The sequence below is a fragment of the Pipistrellus hanaki genome, assembly GCF_964339955.1.
Source record: "Pipistrellus hanaki genome assembly, chromosome: 7".
Classification (NCBI taxonomy): domain Eukaryota; kingdom Metazoa; phylum Chordata; class Mammalia; order Chiroptera; family Vespertilionidae; genus Pipistrellus; species Pipistrellus hanaki.
The window spans coordinates 82,954,244-82,974,962 of record NC_140509.1 but is presented as its reverse complement, the minus strand read 5'-3'; the positions used below and the strand labels follow the sequence as shown (position 1 = coordinate 82,974,962).

The 20,719-nt window shown below is 47.5% G+C and overlaps 1 protein-coding gene across 1 annotated transcript in view; it reads left to right on the top strand.

Annotated features, from left to right (window-relative positions):
- CNKSR3 (CNKSR family member 3) overlaps nucleotides 1-20,719 on the top strand; it is a 70,291-nt gene that overhangs the window by 37,922 nt on the left and 11,650 nt on the right. The window contains exons 2-7 of the mRNA XM_084889404.1: nucleotides 2,403-2,566; nucleotides 10,196-10,398; nucleotides 10,937-11,024; nucleotides 14,385-14,426; nucleotides 16,941-17,060; nucleotides 19,806-19,865. Coding sequence (XP_084745530.1) covers nucleotides 2,403-2,566; nucleotides 10,196-10,398; nucleotides 10,937-11,024; nucleotides 14,385-14,426; nucleotides 16,941-17,060; nucleotides 19,806-19,865 — 677 coding nt within the window. The remainder of the gene's footprint in view (nucleotides 1-2,402; nucleotides 2,567-10,195; nucleotides 10,399-10,936; nucleotides 11,025-14,384; nucleotides 14,427-16,940; nucleotides 17,061-19,805; nucleotides 19,866-20,719) is intronic.

Sequence of the window (20,719 nt, the reverse complement as noted above, 5' to 3'; positions counted from 1 at the left end):
AATGTATTTTCCTCTCTAAAGATGCTATCTCCAAATAGTCATGTTCTGAGTTACTGGGGGTTAGGACTTCAGCATCAGAATATTGAGGAGGCACAATTCAGCCATCACAATAGGCAAAGGAAGAGAACATCTTGACTGAGACGAGTGTGGGATATTGGTCATGATCTGGCTTAGAACTGGCTAAGTGATTTAGGATAAAATTCAAAAGAATTAGTCTATGGTCCATACTTTCTCAGCTTTTTAGACTCATTGAGCTCTGAAGTACCTTCTAAGGGAGTCTAAGATACTGTGATTCTTACTGCTTATTTAGGAAGATGGTTGGAGAGGAGTTTTTATAACCCTGTGTTTGCTGGTAGAATGCAAAAGGGCTTTTGCCGAATAGACCTTGATTTGAAGTCAGTCTCTTTTCTTCTGCATGAAGCTGAAGGAAACTCGGCTATAAAAATCCTTCTCTTGGCATCTAGCAAGCTCTGTGACTGTGGATAGGTTATACAGCATCCATGAGCCCTACTTCAGACGTCTGTGTGTGGCCATAGAGTTCTCGGGAGGCTCTCCTTTCCCCTCAGTCATTGTCACAGCTGCCTGCTGCTGATGGATGCTGCCCCTCTGTCCATGTCCTGGGTGGCCCCAGATGCTGAGACCCAGTCCCTGTGGCCCAGGTGGAGCATCGTCATAAATGCCTGCTGACTTGCGTGGCCTCCACAACCTGCTCCACTCACATGTCATGGAGACCACTTGTGGCTCAAGGCGGTCCCAGTGGAGCAAAGTTTATATCAATGTCTCCAACCTTGCTTGCAGTGTGATGGAGTCCTAGACCAGTGGTCGGCAAACTCATTAGTCAACAGAGCCAAATATCAACAGTACAATGATTGAAATTTCTTTTGAGAGACACATTTCTTAAACTTAAACTTTTTCTAACGCCACTTCTTCAAAATAGACTTGCCCGGGCTGTGGTATTTTGTGGAAGAGCCACACTCAAAGGGCCAAAGAGCTGCATATGGCTTGTGAGCCACAGTTTGCCGACCACGGTGCTAGACAGATGTCATTTCAGAGAGGAATGACAACTCATCTGGTTACCATAAAATTTATTGTTTCTTACCTCTTCTTTCTATATTTAATAGCCCCAAAGGGTTATCAGGAAATTGTTCCTCTTCCTTTATCTTATCAGGAGGCAGTTGGGGAAAGTTTGTGGGGCAGAGAGGTCGGTTTAGCCTAGCGCATTGGATTTTAAGACCCACAAACTTTGGACACAGACAACAGGGGGGTGAGGCATGAGTTGGGGGGGGGAGGACAATAGGTTGATAAGAGCACATATGTAATACCTTAATCAATAAAGAAAAGAAAAGACAACAAACTTTAGTATTGCCCGAAGTAAGTGCTAGACTTTTGTCTACCTTTCTAGTCCAGAGAGGACCCACATAGCAGAGCGTGTGTGTGTGTGTGTGTGTGTGTGTGTGAGTGTGGCAGGGAGGGGACAGCAGCATGCCTTTCCTATTCATTGTTCTAGTTAAATTGAGTTTTTATCCTTTGTGTTGGGATAAAACACTATATGGCTTTTGTTATTAGTTCAGCCAATTTTGGTAAAATTTTATTTCAGCAAAACCATTAACACAAGTTGAGCAGAGAGTTTTCTGTCCAGGAATAAAGATTCCCAAGTTCTACTTGGCTTACCTATTTTAATCATTATATAAGAACATTGGAATGCAACCCTGTTGGCAGTATTATTTGGCCTGGAGAATCCCCCTAAGCTAACCCATTTACCACTGCTGGATTCTGTTTTCATCAGAAGTTTTTCAGTTGTAAGGCACAGGCATGTATCTCTCTCTCTCTCACACATGGATTTATTTTCAGAAAATTCCAGTATCCCCAAGGTTGTGTCCTTATGGCTTCCATTTGGAAAGGAAGAAAGAGCCTCTATCGTCAGATATATCAAATATCAAGGAAGATTTTCATTGGTTCCTCGTGAGTCATATGGTCATCCCAGAACCCAGTACTGGCTGGTAGATGAAATACTGTGGCAAAGCATCTTGATTGGCAGGCCCACTGGGATCTCATGGGCCGGGATAGGGAGGGAGTCCCCAAGGCAGAGTTGCTTAGCGAACAGTCACACACGTGTCCAGTGCAGGTAACTGGCACTGTGCGTCCTCAGGGGGTGAGTGAGTGAGTGTTCTTCTAGTTGAAAGGGGATGGGAAGGTAACCGTCATATAACTGAACTGGATTTCTTTGGAAACTTGAAGCTGCACCTTTAAAATCTGTCTGAGATGAGAGGGTGAGGCCACACTTGACAGTGTCCCTCAGTTGGCACACATGGTATATGGACAGTGGAATATGGAGCATGATGGGTGGCTTCTTGGAGAAAAGACTCACCTGACCCTGATGACCTCCTCTGCTTTCCCGGCAGGGTTAGATGACTGCCTGCAGCAGTACGTCCACAAGTTTGAGCGAGAGAAGATCAACGGTGAGCAGCTGCTGCGGATCGCCCATCAGGATCTCGAGGAGCTGGGTGTCACTCGGATTGGACACCAGGAGCTGGTGTTGGAGGCGGTGGACCTTCTCTGTGCACTGGTTAGTTCAGGAAAAGGTGATCTGTACCGCAGTGATGTTCTATAGAACTTTGTTCTCTTACATCTCCATTGTTTGCCATTGAGCTTATCATCATCTGTAAAAAATTATATATTTTTTTTATTGATTTCAGAGAGGTAGGGAGAGGGAGATAGAAACATCAATGATGAGAGAGAATCACTGATCGGCTGCCTTTTGCACACCCCCTGTTGGGGATTGAGCCCGTAACCCGGGCATGTGCCCTGATGGAGAATGGCACTGTGACTTCCTGGTTCATAGGTCGAAGCTCAACCACTGAACCACACCGGTCAGGCCGTTATCTTCTTAATGATTCATTGACGTGAGTTGGAAGAAAAGAAATCATTTTCTAGATTAAGAGTTGGAAAATTGGGGCCTGCGAGTTAAATCTGGTCCATGTCTGTTTTTGTAAATAAAGTTTTATTGAGACATAGCCATGCCTGTTCACTTAAGTATAATATGTGCCTGCTTTTATGCCATAAGGGCAGTTGAGTATTTATAACAGGGACCATGGGTCCCCCAAAGCCTAAAAGACTACCTTGCCCTTTATCGGAAAAGTGTGCCTGTTACTGAAAAACTCCTTTAGTCTGATTTTTTTAATCTTTCATAAGAATAAAAAGAGAGATGGTCCTGAAAGAAAATGTCTACTATTTGCAATGACAAGGCTTCTGATTTCCATGTCTATTTTTGTTCCCCTAAAAGGCATTTTTATTCCGCACAGGCATTTGTGATATTTAAGTAACTGATGCCTGTGGGTGTAATAATCACTATGAAATGGCAGCTAAATGGGAAAAACATGGATTTGGTTCCATTTCCCAGATCAGTGGTCGGCAAACCATGGCTTGCGAGCCACATGTGGCTCTTTGGCCCCTTGAGTGTGGCCCTTCCACAAAACACCACGGCCTGGGCGAGCCTATTTTGAAGAAGTGGTGTTAGAAGAAGTTTTAAGTTTAAAAAGTGTGACTCTCCAAAGAAATTCCAATTGTTGTCCTGTGGATATTTGGCTCTGCAGAGTGATGAGTTTGCCGGCCACTGTCCCAGATGCCTGGGCTCTGGCTTGACCGTGCCTGAGTTCTGTCCTGCCAGGATCTGACTCTTCATCACACCTGTGGCTGTGGGGGTGGCTCCGTGGTATGGGCTGTGGACACCTGCAAGGGCGTTGGGTTTGTAGACGGGCTGCCACGGGCTGGGGTCCAGGTCTATCTGTCCTGGTGCCGCCTAAGAATGCGGGGTTTACACAGGCCGGCCGCATGCAGGCGGGGGTAGCAGGGCTCAGAGCCGGGCCAGGGGGATATACAATGACATCACCGAGGGAAAGAATGTGCTGCCCGGGCCGTGGCCAGCCGGGCCTGCGCTCCGCTGATTACATAACACGTGCTGCCTCGGCGTCTTCTTTGGCTTAAAATGGACAGAGCCCTGTCTCCTGCTGGGAGATGCTCTTGTTTAGAGAAATAACGGGGAAGTGATCTGATAAATGAGCCGCCACGAGGGAGACGCTGTGGCCAAGCGGGCGCCCTGCCCTCTGATCCTGGCCCTGCTGCTCCCCCTTCACGCTGGGGTCTCCAGGGAAACGGGGTGTCTGCTCTCCCTGCCCCCTGGATGGGCCGTGGATAGTGTGATTTTGCACTGCCCAGAAGATGTCTAAGAGTCCTAAAACTGCATTTTTTATATTGACACAGTGAAACATGTTTGAGTTCACTTTGATTATGCTTTCCGAGAACAATGCTGTTCAGTTTTCTCTGCTCTTTTATTTTTATTGATTTCAGAGAGGAAGGGAGAGGGAGAGACAGAAACACCAATGATGAGAGAGAATCATTGATCAGCTGCCTCCTGCGTGCTCCACACTGGGGATTGAGCTCACAACCCGGGCATGTGGCCTGACTGGGAATTGAACCATGACCTCCCAATTCGTAGGTCGATGCTCAACCACTGAGCCACGTCAGCCGGGCTTGCTCTTTTGAACCATCTCTCTCTGCCTTGCGGTGGGGCCCTCGGGCCAGGGAAACCACCGCGGACTCTGCAGTGAGAAAGGGAAGGAGGACGGGACTGAGGCTCCGAAAGGGCGATAATCAACAAAACAGCTGCCTCCCCGCTGTTCCCCTTCCCCTACCCCTTCAGCCGTTGGACTGGAAGGAACAAAGCTGGCCACCCGCCAGAACCTAAAGCTGTGTTTTATCTCCTACAATTTCCTTCTCATTTCCTTTGTAGACAAAGTTCTGGCCTCAGACTCCTTCTGGCCATGCTTGGTGTGCTGGGCGCCAGGGGATGCGTCTGACCGAGGCTCAGGGAGGCCTCCTGTGGATGGGTCATTTCTGGGCCGGGGAGAGGGGTTTAGAGAGTTTGACTAAAATATCATTTCTTCTTGAGATCATCTCCTTTTCAAATATCCTCATGGCAGTGAATATATTCATTATATCATCTATTTAATCCATTTACACCGTGAATCCATTCACACCCTCAATCCATTTATAATCTATACATTGGCGATCATTCCTTGAATCATTCCTCCCTCGGCCAGTTAGTTCATGTGTACTTACACTTGGCTCTGGTGTCATAAAAGGGGTTTTTATGTAAACGTGGTTTGGCGGATGTTGATGTTATGATGGACAGGAAATGAATAGAATTAGAGTAAGGAAAGGGGGGGATGGGAGGAAAAAACAAAGCTGTCAGAAAGTTTTGGAGAGAAAAGGGCATATAGAATGGATAGGAACCTAGAATAGGGACCAGCTACTGGTTAGGATTCCAACACCAGTGACCAGGTGGCCCACAGATAGCTGGTCCTGGGGGGAAAGCGAGGAGAGAAACCGCCTTTGTGAGTGTTGACCTTGGCAGGCTGGAGGGACTTGGGGGAGAGACTTGGATTATGAGACAGAATCAGGGCTACAACCTAGGGTTGCACTTAGAGTCTGAGCCCAGTTCCTCCTATCCCAGGGCAGCGGGCAGTGGGCAGCGGGGACAGGCTGCTCTCTCCAGTCGCCACGCGACTCTCAATTAAAATGAAATGAAATGCAGTTCCTCCATCGCACAAGCTACACGCCAAGTGCTCGGTAGCTCATGTGGCCACTGGCTGCTGTGCTTGGTCAGTGCAGAGAGAGAACATTTTCGTTACTGGAGATAGTTCTGTGGAATAGCATTGGTCTGGAGGGTGGGATAGAGAGTAAATGGTGTGCAGTTGTACTCCATTTTCTTTCCAAGTCAACCAGACCCTAGTTGCCTGAACACCAAGGCAGGGATAGATGTATCTTTTTTGTTGTTGAAGTAGCTGAGAAAGTGGACAAAGTTGGAATTAGTGCATTTGTTAAGTGATGCCACCTACATGTGTGATTAAATGAAACAGCTGTAATGCATCTCCTCGCTCAGGGTGCGTCTGCGTGCTCTGTACCCTTAAGATTATTTATTGGTCATCATTGACCCAAATCGTTAAAAGATAGTACCCCTTTCTCTGGGGAGAAATCATGCAGGAGGAGTAATCTCTGCTCGCAGTTTGTTTTAACTTGATCTTTCTTGTGAGCTTATTAAAGTATATTTCTTAGTTTGTAATTTAATTAACGCAACTCAATAAGATGGTTTTGATTGGATGTTTCAGACACTCCTTAATCAAGAATGTTAGCTCATGGACAGAACAAGTGGGAATAGGAAAAGAAGGTAGAAGTTGTGTTAACGTCTCCCTTCCTGCCCTAGTTGGTTTGACTCAGTGAATAGAGCATTGGCCTGTGAACTGAAGGGTCACAGGTTCGATTTCAGTCAAGGGCACATGCCTGGGTTTCGGGCTCCATTCCTAGTAGTAGGCATGCAGGGGGCAGCTGACTAATGATTCTCCTCATTGATGTTTCTATCTCTCTCTCTCCCTTCCTCTCTAAAATTAATAAAAAATATATTTTAAATAAAATACTTCTCTTCTCTGGAATGTATACAATCTAAGGCACCAGCAGAGTGAGCATCTGTCTGTTTTGTTTTATCTGCCTCGTGTGTCTCTGCCAGACCAGGAAATGGCCCCGAAGGCCAACTTCAGATGAAGTGACAACTCTGGAGAGTTTTTAGTACGTGTGTAGACTTTGGGGGGCTTATTTCCTTTCCTGCCTCGTTTGTATTTTCTTGACACCTTATCTTCAAGCAGTTTCTGAAGGAGACAGGTTTTAGGGAAAAGATTAGTGAAAATAATCAAGTCTGTTCTGAGAAGTTGTTCCTTTTCTGCCTCTCATTGTGGGGCACTTTAGTCAATACCCCTTTCCCGGTCCTGCCTCTACAGCAGAAGTTCTGTTGAGCTGATACCATCAGTTTGTTTTCTTGTTATCGAGGGAAGGGGTGGTGGGGAAAGGAATTTCCCTGCCTAACTTAGCCCCTCCTTCCTCCCTTCTTTTAAAAATTATGTTTTATTATAGCACATGGATTCATCCTTCCAGTCTCATTGCTTGTTTTTTTGTTTTTTTTTTTTTTAAATAGAAAGAACCAGCAAATTGAGTGGCAATGAAAAGAACAGTTAATAAGAAGCAGCTATTTTAATATTATATGTGGTGGGTTTGTAGGAGGTGGAGGTTTAAAGCTTCTTGCAACACCCACATACATTTAATCCCCTGAGAGTTCAAGAAGTAACGGCTGTGTTGGTAGTGAACATTCCCAGGAATTGAGGGTCACCAGAAAGCAGGCTTTCCTGCTTTTAGTTCCGAAGGCTTGCTGTGAGATGGCAGCTGAGTAATGGACTGAACGAGGGACAGTTCCCTTCAGTGATCCTCCCCAGCCCTCCGGGACCAGCTGTGTCCGGCGGCCCTTTATCCATTCGCCGGTGAGCCTGATTCTCTGAATTGAAAAGCCACGTGCAAATCCATCTTTTCATTTCTGTCTTCTCTGTCCAAGGACAATTTCATGTGCGAGTCTCTAGAGAAGGATAGTGAGGGGGAAATGAATGAATGGAAAGTTCTGGTAGAACATTACTGTTAATGCAGAGCACTTATTTTTATTGTGACATTTACGGTGTATTTTTAAGGTTTGCAAAAGAGTTTTTTAGTTCATGGATCTGGGAGTTTTTGTGTGTGTTTTTTTTTTCTTTGCATTGGTACTTAACCCTTTTTCAAGATTTCTATCTAAATAAAAAAATACTTTTTATTCGACTAGGAAGCAACATATATTGAAACATCACATAAAAGCTAGTTCAAGTTTTCATTAAGGTAAAGCCTTACTGTTATTATTATTACCATTGTTCATCCTGAAAAAAAAAGAAAAAGAAAAAAAAAAACGAGCTCCCCGGTATATTATGCTTTGTTTATCGTGATCTTAAGACATGCTCTCGCCGAAACCGGTTTGGCTCAGTGGTGGAGCGTCGGTCTGTGGACTGAGGGGTCCCGAGTTCGATTCCGGTCAAGGGCATGTACCTGGATTGCGGGCACATCCCCAGTAGGGGGTGTGCAAGAGGCAGCTGGCCGATGCTTCTCTCTCATCGACGTTTCTAGCTCTCTATCTCTTTCCCTTCCTCTCTGTAAAAAATCAATAAAATATTAAAAAAAAAAAAAAAAAAAAGACATGCTCTCCTGGGGCAGAAGGGATTGGGCTGTGAGAGAGGAGAGGCTAAGGGACACTCTGATCAGGGGACAAAGGCATTGCTCAGATCCAGAGTGTGCCTGCTGGCCCCCAGAAGGCTGAGGCCTGGCTGCCTAAAGGAAGCCTCTGGCACAGTAGGGGGGGTGGGGCAGGGCAGGAGAGAACGCGGGAGTAACCGGCTCGTTGGTGAGAGCTGGATCTAGGATCACTGGACTGTCCCTTTTTCTTCCTTTTCTTAAAAAGAAAAAATAAAAAAAAAATAAAAAAAATATATTATATATATATATATAATATATATATATATAATATATATATTATATTGAATATATAATATATATGTTGATTTTTTTTTTTTACAGAGAGGAAGAGAGAGGGATAGAGAGTTAGAAAAACATCAGTGAGAGAGAAATATCCACCAACTGCCTCATGCACACCCTCTACTGGGGATGTGCCTGCAACCAAGGTACCTGCCTTTGACTGGAATTGAACCTGGGACCCTTGAGTCCACAGGCCAACGCTCTATCCACTGAGCCAAACCGGTTTCGGCTGTCCTTTTTTCGTGTCCAGTTTTCTGTGTGATCGCTTTGCTCTTTTTTGGACAGGAGTGTGAAAGGGGGGCAAACAGCACCGCCACCAGAAGCTCGTCCCCTCGGCCCGGATTGCGCGGGTTCAAACCCTACCCCTACCACCCGTTAGCAGTGTAACTGCCCAACTTGTTTAATGTCTCTGTCCCGCAGAGAAAACATCATTTCCACCGGCACAGCCTGTGTGCCTCGGATTATTCTTGTCCGGCGCTTAGCCCGGTTCCTGGCACAGAGAAGGTCCGGTCCCATGGGCCATGGCATTGGTCCCGATGGTGAAACAGCACCTCGCTCTTGCCTTGGGCTGCAGTTGACATGGTGTGATGTACCCCAGAAAGGTCTCCGCTTTTTCGTTAAAATGATTAAACAGATGATAATACAGAAGCTCCTCTCCCCCCTCCTGCCGGAGCCGTCTCGGATGGATGTGGTGTTTCCTGGAATTTGCTCTTTATCAGCCAGGGAGTCTAGGCAATATTGTCCTATGAAATGGATTTTTTTTTTTTTTAAAGCAACCAAGTCAGTGGGGCATCGTTCAGAAAGAACAGAGGCTCCCGGGACGGAAATTGCATTTCAGGCGAATTGACATTTAGTTAGCACTGCTCTGCTTCTGGGAGAGTGTCCTCTGGTGGAAATGCATCCACGCGGGGCCCTGCTTTCCTGGCTGCTGGGCTGGGGAGCCTGGTGAGCTGCGCACAGCCCTGCCCTCAGGGATCCTGCCTCCCTGAGGATGGCGCAGCCAATCAGAGGGTTCAGAGAGGGGAGAGGAGAGGCGCTATCCCCTATCTGAGGGGTATTTGGCAATGTCTGCAGACATTTTTGGTTGTTACAACTGGGGAGGGGGTGGTACTGCTATGTGGTGAGTATAGGACAGCTAAACATCCTGCTGTGGACAGAATCCTCCTCCCACAACCCAGAGTCATCGGACTCCAATGGCAGTAGGTTGGGAGCTCTGCTCTAGATAGTCCTGGGAGCCTCAAAGAAGAGCGGGGACGTTTGGGCTAATTTTTTAAAAAAATATATATTTTTATTGATTTTTTACAGAAAGGAAGGGAGAGAGATAGAGAGTTAGAAACATGGATGAGAGTCATCAATCAGCTGCCTCTTGCACACCCCCTACTGGAGATGTGCCTGCAACCAAGGTACATGCCCTTGACCGGAATCGAACCCTGGACCCTTCAGTCTGCAGGCCGATGCTCTATCCACTGAGCCAAACCGGCTTTGGCTGGGCTAATCTGGATGTTAGTGAGAGGGGCCTGTCCCTGCCGAGATTTGTCCCAAGAGCATTTTGAGAGAGGAACTAGCAAGAACAAAGTCCCCGAGGCAAGAGCAGGCTGTGGGAGGGACCGTGTGGCCATTGCAGGTGAGGCCAGCGCTGTGGGTAGATGACGGAGGGCTCGGTGGCCATTGTAGGAGTGATCTGGGTCACTCAGTGCGCTTTTGCGCTATGATGGCATGGCTCATTGTTTTGCATCAACCTGTCTGGTTTTATTTCCCACAGAATTACGGCCTTGAAACCGACAACATGAAGAACCTGGTTCTGAAACTGCGTGCGTCCTCCCACAACTTGCAGAATTACATCAGCAGCCGGCGGAAAAGCCCCGCGTACGACGGGAACACGTCCCGCAAGCCCCCCAACGAGTTCCTGACGTCCGTGGTGGAGCTCATCGGCGCGGCCAAGGCCTTGCTGTCCTGGCTGGACCGGTGAGTTGTGGCTGCTTGACGTCCTGTGAGAGGAGGGCCCGAGGGGACAGGCCTGTGCTTCGTCTTAGGAGCATGAGCCACCGTCCCTGCCCCTGGCCTTCCACATGCAGGAGGGGCCTCTGCAGGCCTGCAGGGTCAGTGGGCTTCTCCAGCCCCCCTCTGGAAGTTACTGGGAAGTGACTGGGAGGGACCAATTAACCCCAGCTTACAGAAGAGCGAAACTGTGCTAACGGTGTGTTTCACAGACGTTAAACATTAATGATTATTCGGTCATGTGAAGGCTGTTGGTTGACTTCTGAAGGGACATTTATTCTCTTGGCTCATTTTTAATTTTTTTTTTTTTTTTTTTTTTTTGTCTAGCACTTCTCTGTTTCCTATTCAGAGACCTGATTGTGTGTTACGTGAGAGGAATGGTTACACAACACACAATTTAAGCCAGCTTGTTGAGGCTCTCTGCTTGTCGGCATAGTGCAGGATCCCAGTGGGGTCCCTCCCCCACACCCCCACTTTTTAAAAGAGAATATTTTTTGCTTTCTAGGGCCCCATTTACAGGTATCACTGACTTGTCAGTCACGAAGAACAAAATCATTCAGCTGTGCTTGGACCTGACCACCACCGTCCAGAAGGTCAGTGCCTGGCTGGGGCCTCCTAACCGCCTTTTCCTCCCCTGTCCCTTCCCTCTTCTTCGGAGGGTTCCGTGCAGGTATGAAGTATCATGCTTTCTCTCTCTCCGTTTCCCCCGTCAGAATTGGGGAGAGATGAAGGCCTTTCCATGAGAGGCACTGAGTAGATGGTTTCTGAAAATGTAACCAAACCAGCGGCTTTTACCTCCAAGATTACCTTCTCTTCTTTCCAAATAGTTGAGCGAATGGTCCTGTACTTTCTCTAAAATGTTTGAGCACTTAATTTTTTTTTTTCCAGATAGAAATTTTGGAGTCACTACATTTCACAATAATCTTTGTTCTGAGTCTTCTTTTCGTTTTGACCCCTGGTGGTTGGGTTTACCAGTCAGGATGGATGAGCTGGGTTAGGATGCAGTAACAAAGAATCGCCAACTTCAGCGTGTATTTCCCGATTATCCAGATCCAAAGGGGTCAGTTTGGGGAGCTGCTCCGATGCTCTTCACTTGAGGACGTAGGCTGGCAGAATAACCAGCATCTCATGTTCCTTGTCCCCGGGCAGAGAGACAGTGGCCCTTGGAGGATTGTACACTGACGAATGTTCTGGTTTGGAAATGACACGTGTCCATTTCACTCACAACTCATTGGCCAGGCCTAGGGCCAGGGAGATTGGTATCAACCTATAACTTAACTAGTTTCTGTGACCCAAACTTTAAAAAAAATTCTCATGAGACCATCTGCTCGTAAGGTCACTTGTTGTTGTTGTTTAAATATATTTTACTGACTTTTTACAGAGAGGAAGGGAGAGGGATAGAGAGTTAGAAACATCAATGAGAGAGAAACATCGATCACCTAACTTTTGCACACCCCCCACTGGGATGTGCCTGCAGCCAAGGTACATGCCCTTGATCGGAATCGAACCCGGGGCTCTTCAGTCTGCAGGCCGACGCTCCATCCACTGAACCAAACCGGCCAGGGCATAAGGTCACTTCTTGTCCTTTTCCCTGGCACCTAGCAGACACCATAAAATATTTTTGAATGGAATGGAGGCTATAAAATGTAAGAAGAGGTGATTCTTTTTTTTCGCGTTTCATTTGTTTCCAAAATTCTGATCCCACACTAGTTCCCACCGCTGATTTGGCAAAGAGTAAAGAATGCCCTTTCCCCCTCGCTGCCTGTGCCATGTGACAGGTGCAGTTCTGAAGGGCCGACGCTTCCTTTTTGTTCCTGGAACATGGAGAGTGAAGTCTGGCTTTGCACACGCAGCTGTCTGAGGTCCAGTCCTGGCAGCCATTGAACTTAAGGCACATGTGGCTTCAGCACTTGCCGTTCAGGCCATGTTCTTAGACAGGAACTCAGCACTGTAGAAGGAGCTCTGAGTCTCGGCTCTGTTTTATGATGTGGAAAGTCATCTAGACAAAACCAGTCTGGTACCACTTGTGGTGCCTTAGGCACTCCGTCCTGGCCTTCCTGGTGGAAGATACTTATTTCTCTGACACCTTCGGCTTTCTTTTTCTTCTCTGCTTCCCTCTCCCCCTATATTCTGCCTCCTATTTTGATTTTTTAAAGAATTTACCTGTGGTCAATGAAAATGACCGTGTAAGAGTCAAAGTTAAACATAGTAATTAGCAAAGGGGAACGTTTTGCTCACGAGTGTGTCAAACGATGATTGTTGGTGACAATTCATTGCCAATAGGGATCCCCGAATTGGGGTGTGGTGAAGAAGGAAAACTATTTAGTGTAAAACAGCTCAATTGTGATACAGTAGGGCTGTGAGGCAGCCTTGGGGCCAGCGCCCTATCTGGCTAGATAGCTCAGCTCTGTGCTCTGCGGGTCTGCTGCATTCTGTGCCAGTCTACTCTGCTGTGGCCTGCTCCCCTCCTGTCCATGGAGACATCTTTGGTGTTTCAGCTCAGCTAGGGAACAGCGTGCAGTCATTGGTGGAAAGGAAAGTACACTCTCCTGTGCCAGAGAGGAGCTGGCTTATATAGACAGAAGTCCCTGCCCCTGGTCTCCGATTGGTCTGTCTTTATGCAAATGAGGACTCCATATTCTCACAGTTTGATCAGTTTGCACTGTCCTGATTGGTCAGAGTAAAGCTGCTCTGGTTGGTCAGAGCTGTGCAGCTCCAATTGGATGGGGAAAGCCTCAGTCCTATTGGTTGAAATAGGATTCTGGGGGAACTCCTTTATTAGGGCTGGCTCAGATGGCATGAACACAGTGCAGGCAGGCTTCTCCCTGAAGTGCCGCTTCACAATAGACTCGCCCAGGCCATGGTATCTTGTGGAAGAGCCACACTCAAGGGGCCAAAGAGCTGCATGTGGCTTGCGAGCCGCAGTTTGCTGACCACTGACCTAGTGCAGACACTGGTAGCTCTTTCCATCCCTTCTCCCGCCTGACCCAAAATGACCTTGTGATTGAAGGAAACTGATGATCCCAGCAGGGGTGATTGATATCCTCCGTGCACATGAGGCAGCCAGCATGTGCCCTGGAAGGCCCAGCCCGGGGTTATACTCGGCGGCGCTGAGAGCAGGAAGGATGGCTGGTCTCCCTTTCCTCGGCGTGCACGGGCCTCCTAGCCGGAGTCCTGGGCCGCAGCGGGTTGTAGCTGTGGAGAGCGTTTCGCTTTGGCTGCTTCTGGACGGGACAGCGGCGGTTCCAACAATCAGCTCACCCAGTTCATGCCTCTTCAGGTCTTTTGTTCTTAAGCTGAGTAAACAATGCCTGGCGTTCCGGCCCTCAATTGAACGTCATTAGTAGCGTACCTCCAGACCACATTTTTGGCACCGGGGTACGTGAATGTTTTGTTGAACCCTTCGCATCTGTTGAGGGACAGAACCATCTGATGTCATCTCAGTGGCGCTTAAAATAAACTGGGGTGGCTGAGCCCTTACTTGAAAGCTGTTCTCATAGGCAGGCCCAGCGCTAAGGATGCCTGGCTTGTTGGCCCTGTGCGAGCTGAGCCCCAGGGTCACATCGGGGAGCCTTCGTCAGGTTCTGTGGACCTTGGCTTCTGGCTACTCTCCGCCTGACCTGGCCAGCAGGTGGATCTCAGCCCAGTGACTTTGTAGGTTTTCAGGTTAACTCACCAGTCAGATGGGTCCCCGGGTTGATAAGGCCACTGGGTCAGGATGGAGCAGAGCCTTAGGAGAAGTCGAATGGCCACTCCATGCCCACTCTGCCCTCTCCATCCAGGTCTGTCCTCCGTCCGGCCTCCTGTCCATCCAGGACTGCTCAGGCTGCAGGGTGGGGGGCATGTCGGGGACAGTCTTGAGACCAAAAAATATCTAGATCGCTTAAGCCAACAGATTTAGTCAAATTTTAATTCTTGTATTTAGTTTTCATTTTTCTTCTTCTCTTCTTTAGGATTGTCTCGTAGCAGAAATGGAGGATAAAGTTCTATCCGTGGTAAGTATATGTTCTCAAAGTTACTGGAACATTCTCTTTCCCCAAACAGTGAGAACTACAGGAATTAAAGCAAGTGCATTGTGGTTCGTTACTTCAGGATATACTTTGAAATACTGGCTCTCGGGATATGGGTCTATTCATGTAGATGGAAAGGGAAGAATAAAAGTTACTTAACAACAAGACCAACTACTGTGCAAATTCCTCTGCTGCACTTGGATATATTGGGGTCGCTCTTCTGCTTTTTGTTTTTTCCCCATGAGCATTTCATCCGTGTGAGGTTTACTTAAACTGATGGCTAGCCTGTTAATCAGGGCGAAACCGATCTGCCGATTTTACTTGAGGACGGTTTTGATTAAAACAAACAAAAAAAATTCTTGGCAAAAGCCTTCCGATGCAGGGGATGTGCCGTGGCTGTTCAATGGCATTTTGTAACTATTCATCATCGTTTCCTCCTTTTGACATGAGCTGGCCTGTGCTCTTTTGATAAGGAATTGCTCCTACTGATGTTGAGGAATTCAGCAATGAAGCTGCTATAAATATATTCTCCATAAATAGGGAGGCTAAACAAATTGGAGGAATTAAAAAAGTGTCAGTTGTTGGATTCTCCCCCATGGAAAAAAAAAAGAATCACTCTTTGGAATTTCCTGATTGTTTTGGTTGCTTGATTTTGAAAGGGTAGATGGATCTGATTGGGGGGGGGGGGTGCCCACACGTGCCCGCTGTGATTTCTGCATGGAGACCGTTGACTAGGGATCCGGCCATTGTCTCCAGAATGTCACCTTGTCAGTGTTTGGCATTCAAAGAATGCGAGCACCGCCACCGTCAAAAAAGATCGTGGACCTGAATTTAAAACCCAAAACTATAAAATTCCTGGAAAAGGAACAGGAGACATTCTAGGTGACCTGAGGTTTGGTGATGAAGCTTTAAGGTACGACACCAAATGCATGAACCAAATTGACGAGGTTAGACTTCATCAACATTTAAGACTCTGGTCCATGAAATGCAATAAGAGAAGGAAAAGATAGGTAAGTGCCAGGCCGGAAAAAATATTTTAAAAAGCAGATATACACAAAGAACCCTCAAAACTCAATAATAAGAAAACAAACAATGCAGTTAAAAAGTGGGCAAAAGATCTGAGCAGACACCTCATCAAAAAAGATATATGGCTGGCAAAGAAGTATGGGGAGAGATGTCCAACATTAGGGAACTGAGAATTAAAACAAGACACCACCATATACGGAGTAGAGTAGCTAAAGTTCAAAACACGACACCACCAAATGCTGGCAAGCATGCGGAGCAACAGCAACCCTCCCCCGTAGCTGCTGGGAATGCAAAGGGCTCCAGCCACTTTGGCAATCAGCCTGGCAGTTTCTTACAAAACTAAACATACTCTTAACCCTGTGATCTAGGTATTTATCTGAAAGAATGAAACACATCTACGAAAACTTGCACAGAATGTGGTGATAGCAGCTTTGTTCAGAATTGCCCAAGCTTGGAGGCAACCGAGATGTCCTGCAGTAGCTAAAGGGATAGACAAAGTGTCCGGTGGTCCATCCGGGCAATTTATTGCTGAAGAGTATTCGGCAATAAAGAGAAATGAGCTCCCAAACCATGAAGAGAGATGGGAGAGACCGTAAATGCATGTTCCTAAGTGCAAGAAACCAGTCTGAGAAGGCCACAGGCTGTGTAATTCTATTTGACATCCTGGAAATGACAAAATCATGGAGACTGAAAAAAACAGGGATTGCCAGGGATTTGTGATGGTGGGGAGGGAGAGAGATGACGAGGTGGAGCACAGGGAATTTTTTGGGCAGAGAAACTATTCTGTATGATACCGTCATGGTGGGTACAGGATGCTATTACAGTTGTCAAAACCCGCAGACCTGTACAGCACAAAAGAGAACCTCGTGTCAACTATGGACTTGAGCTCATCATAATCTCTCCATATTGGATAATCACCTGCAAGAAATGTAACACACTAATACAAGATGTTAATAATATCTTATTATTATTTATACTAGAAAAATATAACTATTGGAAGCTGGGTGGAAAAGGAAGTATGGGGGAACTCTGCCCTTTCTGTTTAATTTTTCTGTAAACCGAGAACTGCTTTGAAAAACAAAACTGATGAAAATGAAACAGGTGCAGGTAAAGCGACTTGTACCTTGTCAATATGTGGAATGCAAAGAATGCGAATGATCACTAAAAAGTTACAGAGGACTGGGAATCGATGATTCTCAGCCAGCAACAGGGGGCTCCTGCCAGCCGGTGCCTGAGTGGTTGTAAATGAGACAGTATGAAAGCTGCCCAAGTGAGGCAGAGCTGAGAGGGGCATATTCCCACAGAGGGTGACACACAGGGAGTTAAAGGGCCATGCGTTCATGGAGCAGTTGTCGAAATGATTGCCAACCAGAGCTAAGGATTGTAGGTGGAGCGCGTTGCTTTAAAATTCAGCTCCAGGCGAACCTGGTTAATGATTGAGCCTTTCCTGACGCTTTGCCTCTCCAACTCCAGGTCAAGGTTTTAAATGGCATCTGTGACAAAACGATCCGCTCTACCACGGACCCTGTCATGAGCCAGTGTGCTTGCCTGGAGGAAGTCCACTTGCCGAACATCAGACCCGGGGAAGGCCTGGTAAGCACGCCGACCGCAGTCACGCTGTCACGTGTTAAAGCCTTTCATGGTGCCCCTGGCTCTCACTATCAATAGAATCCAACTAGACCTGTGGTCGGCAAACTGCGGCTCACAAGCCACATGCGGCTCTTTGGCCCCTTGAGTGTGGCTCTCCCACAAAATACCACCGCCCGGGCGAGTCTATTTTGAAGAAGTGGCATTAGAAAAAGTTTAAGTTTAAAAAATTTGGCTCTCAAAAGAAACTTCAATTGTTGTGCTGTTGATATTTGGCTCTGTTGACTAATGAGTTTGCCGACCACTGGGCTAGACCGTCTTCCATCATGTCGCTAGGCATTTGCCTTCTTGACCTGTTGGGTAGGTTTTGTGTCTTCAGAGTATAAAACAAGATCTGGCTTTGGGAGGTGAGCACATGGTGCAATATACAGATTTGTAGCGTCGAAATCTACACGTGTTCATCTGGACCAGTCTCACTGCAATCAATGTAATAAGTAAAAATTTAGAAGTAAAATAAAAGTGAATCAAGTTTAAAACTGCCCACTCAGACCTTGGAGGAATTGTCTCCGCAGCTTTATGTTCAGGACTTAGCCATGCAAGGACAGACAGCAGCAGTCACAGAGGGTAGATGGTCTCTGGGTGCAAAGCAGACGGAGGAGCGGGGAGGCTGCTTGGAAGGAATGACTCTTAAAAAACACTCAGAGCCCTAGCCGGTTTGGCTCAGTGGATAGAGCATTGGCCTGTGAACTGAAAGGTCCCCGGTTCGATTCTGGTCAAAGGCACATGCCTGAGTTGTGGGCTTGATTCCCATTGGGGGACTTGCAGGAGGCAGCCGGTCCATGATTCTCTGTCATCATGGATGCTTCTATCTCTCTCTCCCTCTTCCTTCCTATCTGAAATCAATAATAACATATTTAAAAAACACACACACAAAAAAAAACAACACTCAGAAATGCTTCACCAGTCCTGTGTGAGCTCTACAACACCAGGCCCCGAGACTACACACAGGCTCATGCCTGGCTACCTAGCTCAGCACCTGGACACCAGATTGCCCGGTCCCTGGTGTGCAGCCAATGCGATTAGCGTGCTGAAGTTTCAGTGAAGAAGCTGTGAGGCCCATTGGTGAGCTTAGAGCTTTCAGTCAGGGTCTAACACGAACCCTCAAATGATTTGGATCTCTTTATATGGCGGTGTCCTCATCGGTCTAAAGAGAATAATAATAATAACGGGGTTGTTGAAGGCGTTAAGTCAGATGATGGCTGCTGAGCGCCAGATGCTGGGCACTTGGTACAGGTGCCGTGGTGGGTGGCTATGGCTACTGTAGCTGCTGTGGAGGGGGAGAGGGAGGAGGAGGAGAATGGGGAGGAGCAGGTGGAGGAGGAGAGCAGGAGGAGGAGGGAGAGTGCCTAGCAGCTGTGTAGAGATACCAAGGTAGTCTCTGCTCTCAGACAGAAAACCAAAGGCAGTCCAGCATGGACAAGCCCTCATTCTCAGTAAGTAGAGCTGTGTATACGGAGACTGCTCGGCCTCCAGAGTGAGGGGTGGATTGTAACAGACGGCAGGGAAGGCTTCTCAGGGGGCAGTTCATAGGCACATGAAACAGACATGGCCCGAGTGGGCAGAAATGGAGTGGCCATTTCAGATGGTTCAGTTACAGCAAGTGCCCTGGGCAGAGGAGTACCGCATGTGGGGAGAAGCTGCTCACTCTGAGGATGAAAGCAACCAGAAAGGAGGAGTGGGGAGAACCCTGAAGGTGTCATATTTGCGGAGGTTCTCATTGGAGAGGCTGTGGGTGAGTTCAGCGTCCAAATGATTTCTTGGCAGGATCTACGCTGTTGTGGTATTGATACCAGCGTGAGCCAGTACTCTTTGTCCAATCAGCTTTCTGCTCTCTTTCCCCACCTTATAAAAGCTCAGTAGCCCAACCTACTGAGTGGCTCAGTGGCTGAGCATCAACCTAAGAACCGGAAGGTCATGGTTCGATTCCTGGGTCAGGACACATGCCCGGGTTGCAGGCTCCATCCCCAGTCCGGGGCATGCAGCCAACCAATGATTCTCTGTCATCATTGATGTTTCTGTCTCTCTCTCTGTCTCCCTCTCCCTTCCTCTTTGAAATCAATGTAATCAATAGGAGTATATATTTTTTAAAAGTTTAACGAACATTTTTATAACGGACACGTCAAACTGCAGCAATGTGTCCTCCTCAATGACATGGCAAATTCATTTCTGAGTGTGCCTCGCAGGCCCTCGAGGGAGGAGAGTATGCATCTTAAAAACGAAGGGTGCCTGCTTCTCGTTTACTCCCTCTGAAGTGTTAGTAACCATCTTCGTTCATAATCCTGGTCTGGGCTGTGAGTGGCGTGAGCAGTCCCCTGCCACGACTGCTGATCTCCGGTGTAACCGGCTATATTGTGTCGCCGACAAAGGTGGTCAGGAGGGAACCGTCCTCGTCTGAAAAGCCTCATTCACACTGCGGGGCTGAGAAGATTCCTTCCAAGTCCCCAGAGTCACGGCAGAATTCGGGGTGCCTGGGACCCAAGCCACCACATCAGAGAGATGCCGCTTCCGATTGCTTTCACGGTGTTTCGGTTGGCGGAGCGGTCCCCACGGCTCTCAGGGTCGTGTTTCACAATGTTCCAGGAGGCCGGACAATGAGTATTGTTCTGCAGGGCCTGCCTTCAATGTTGGATAAGTTCAAGTCCCACTTGCGGCTGCGTTTCTGAATGCTCATGTGTTTGTGACTCCCTCCAGGGCATGTACATCAAGTCGACCTACGATGGGCTGCACGTGATCACCGGGACCACGGAGAACGTGAGTGCCTGTCCGTTCCGTGTAAGAGCTGTTGGGTGCTTAAACCGATGAGACACAGAGACCCACGCTTCTCGTTCGGATGTGGGCCTGCTGTTTTGTTGTCTGTAGTGAGGGTGTGGGTGCCGTGTGGCTTCTGTCTGTGGCTAGTGCACGCAGCTCGTCGCCAGCTGCTGCCAATGTATTATTTAAATTGCCCTTCGCTGCTCGTGCTCATGTGCCTTGCCCAGCTTTTACCCCCACCTCCTTGTGTTCAGTGTTCCTTTTGCTCTCTGGAAGTGTTCATGCGTGAATACAAAAACAATGTTCTCTTTGCTGTTGAGAATCACTCAACAGAATTGGTAAGCATATGTGTAAAATGTGGTGTGTTTTTTTGGTTCAGTGAAATTTATGTGTCATCAAAGCAACTATTTTGGGATGTTGGCATAGCAGATTCCTTTTATAGAGTTGTGTCTATACTAATAAAAGGGCATTATGCTAATTAGACTGGATGTCTTCCTGACAAAGCCATGGTGGCAGGGGCCGAGGCAGAGGCGGTTAGGGGCCATCAGGCTGGCAGGCAGAGGTAGTTAGGGGCGATCAGGCAGCCAGGCAGTTGAGTGGTTAGGAGCCACTGGATTGTGAGAGGGATGTCAGACTGCTGGTTTAGGCCTGATTCCTCTAGGTCCCAGATTGGAGAGAGAGAGAGAGCCAGGCTAAGGATCGCCCCCCCCCCCCATGCGTGAATTTCGTGCACCAGGCCTCTAGTTTCATAATATTTGGCTTGATAATGAAATTTAGGTCACCCCCCTATCCTTTGAATAGGGAAGAGCAAGGCTATTTCTACTGCAAGAGACTTTGTACACTGTCACCTTTCT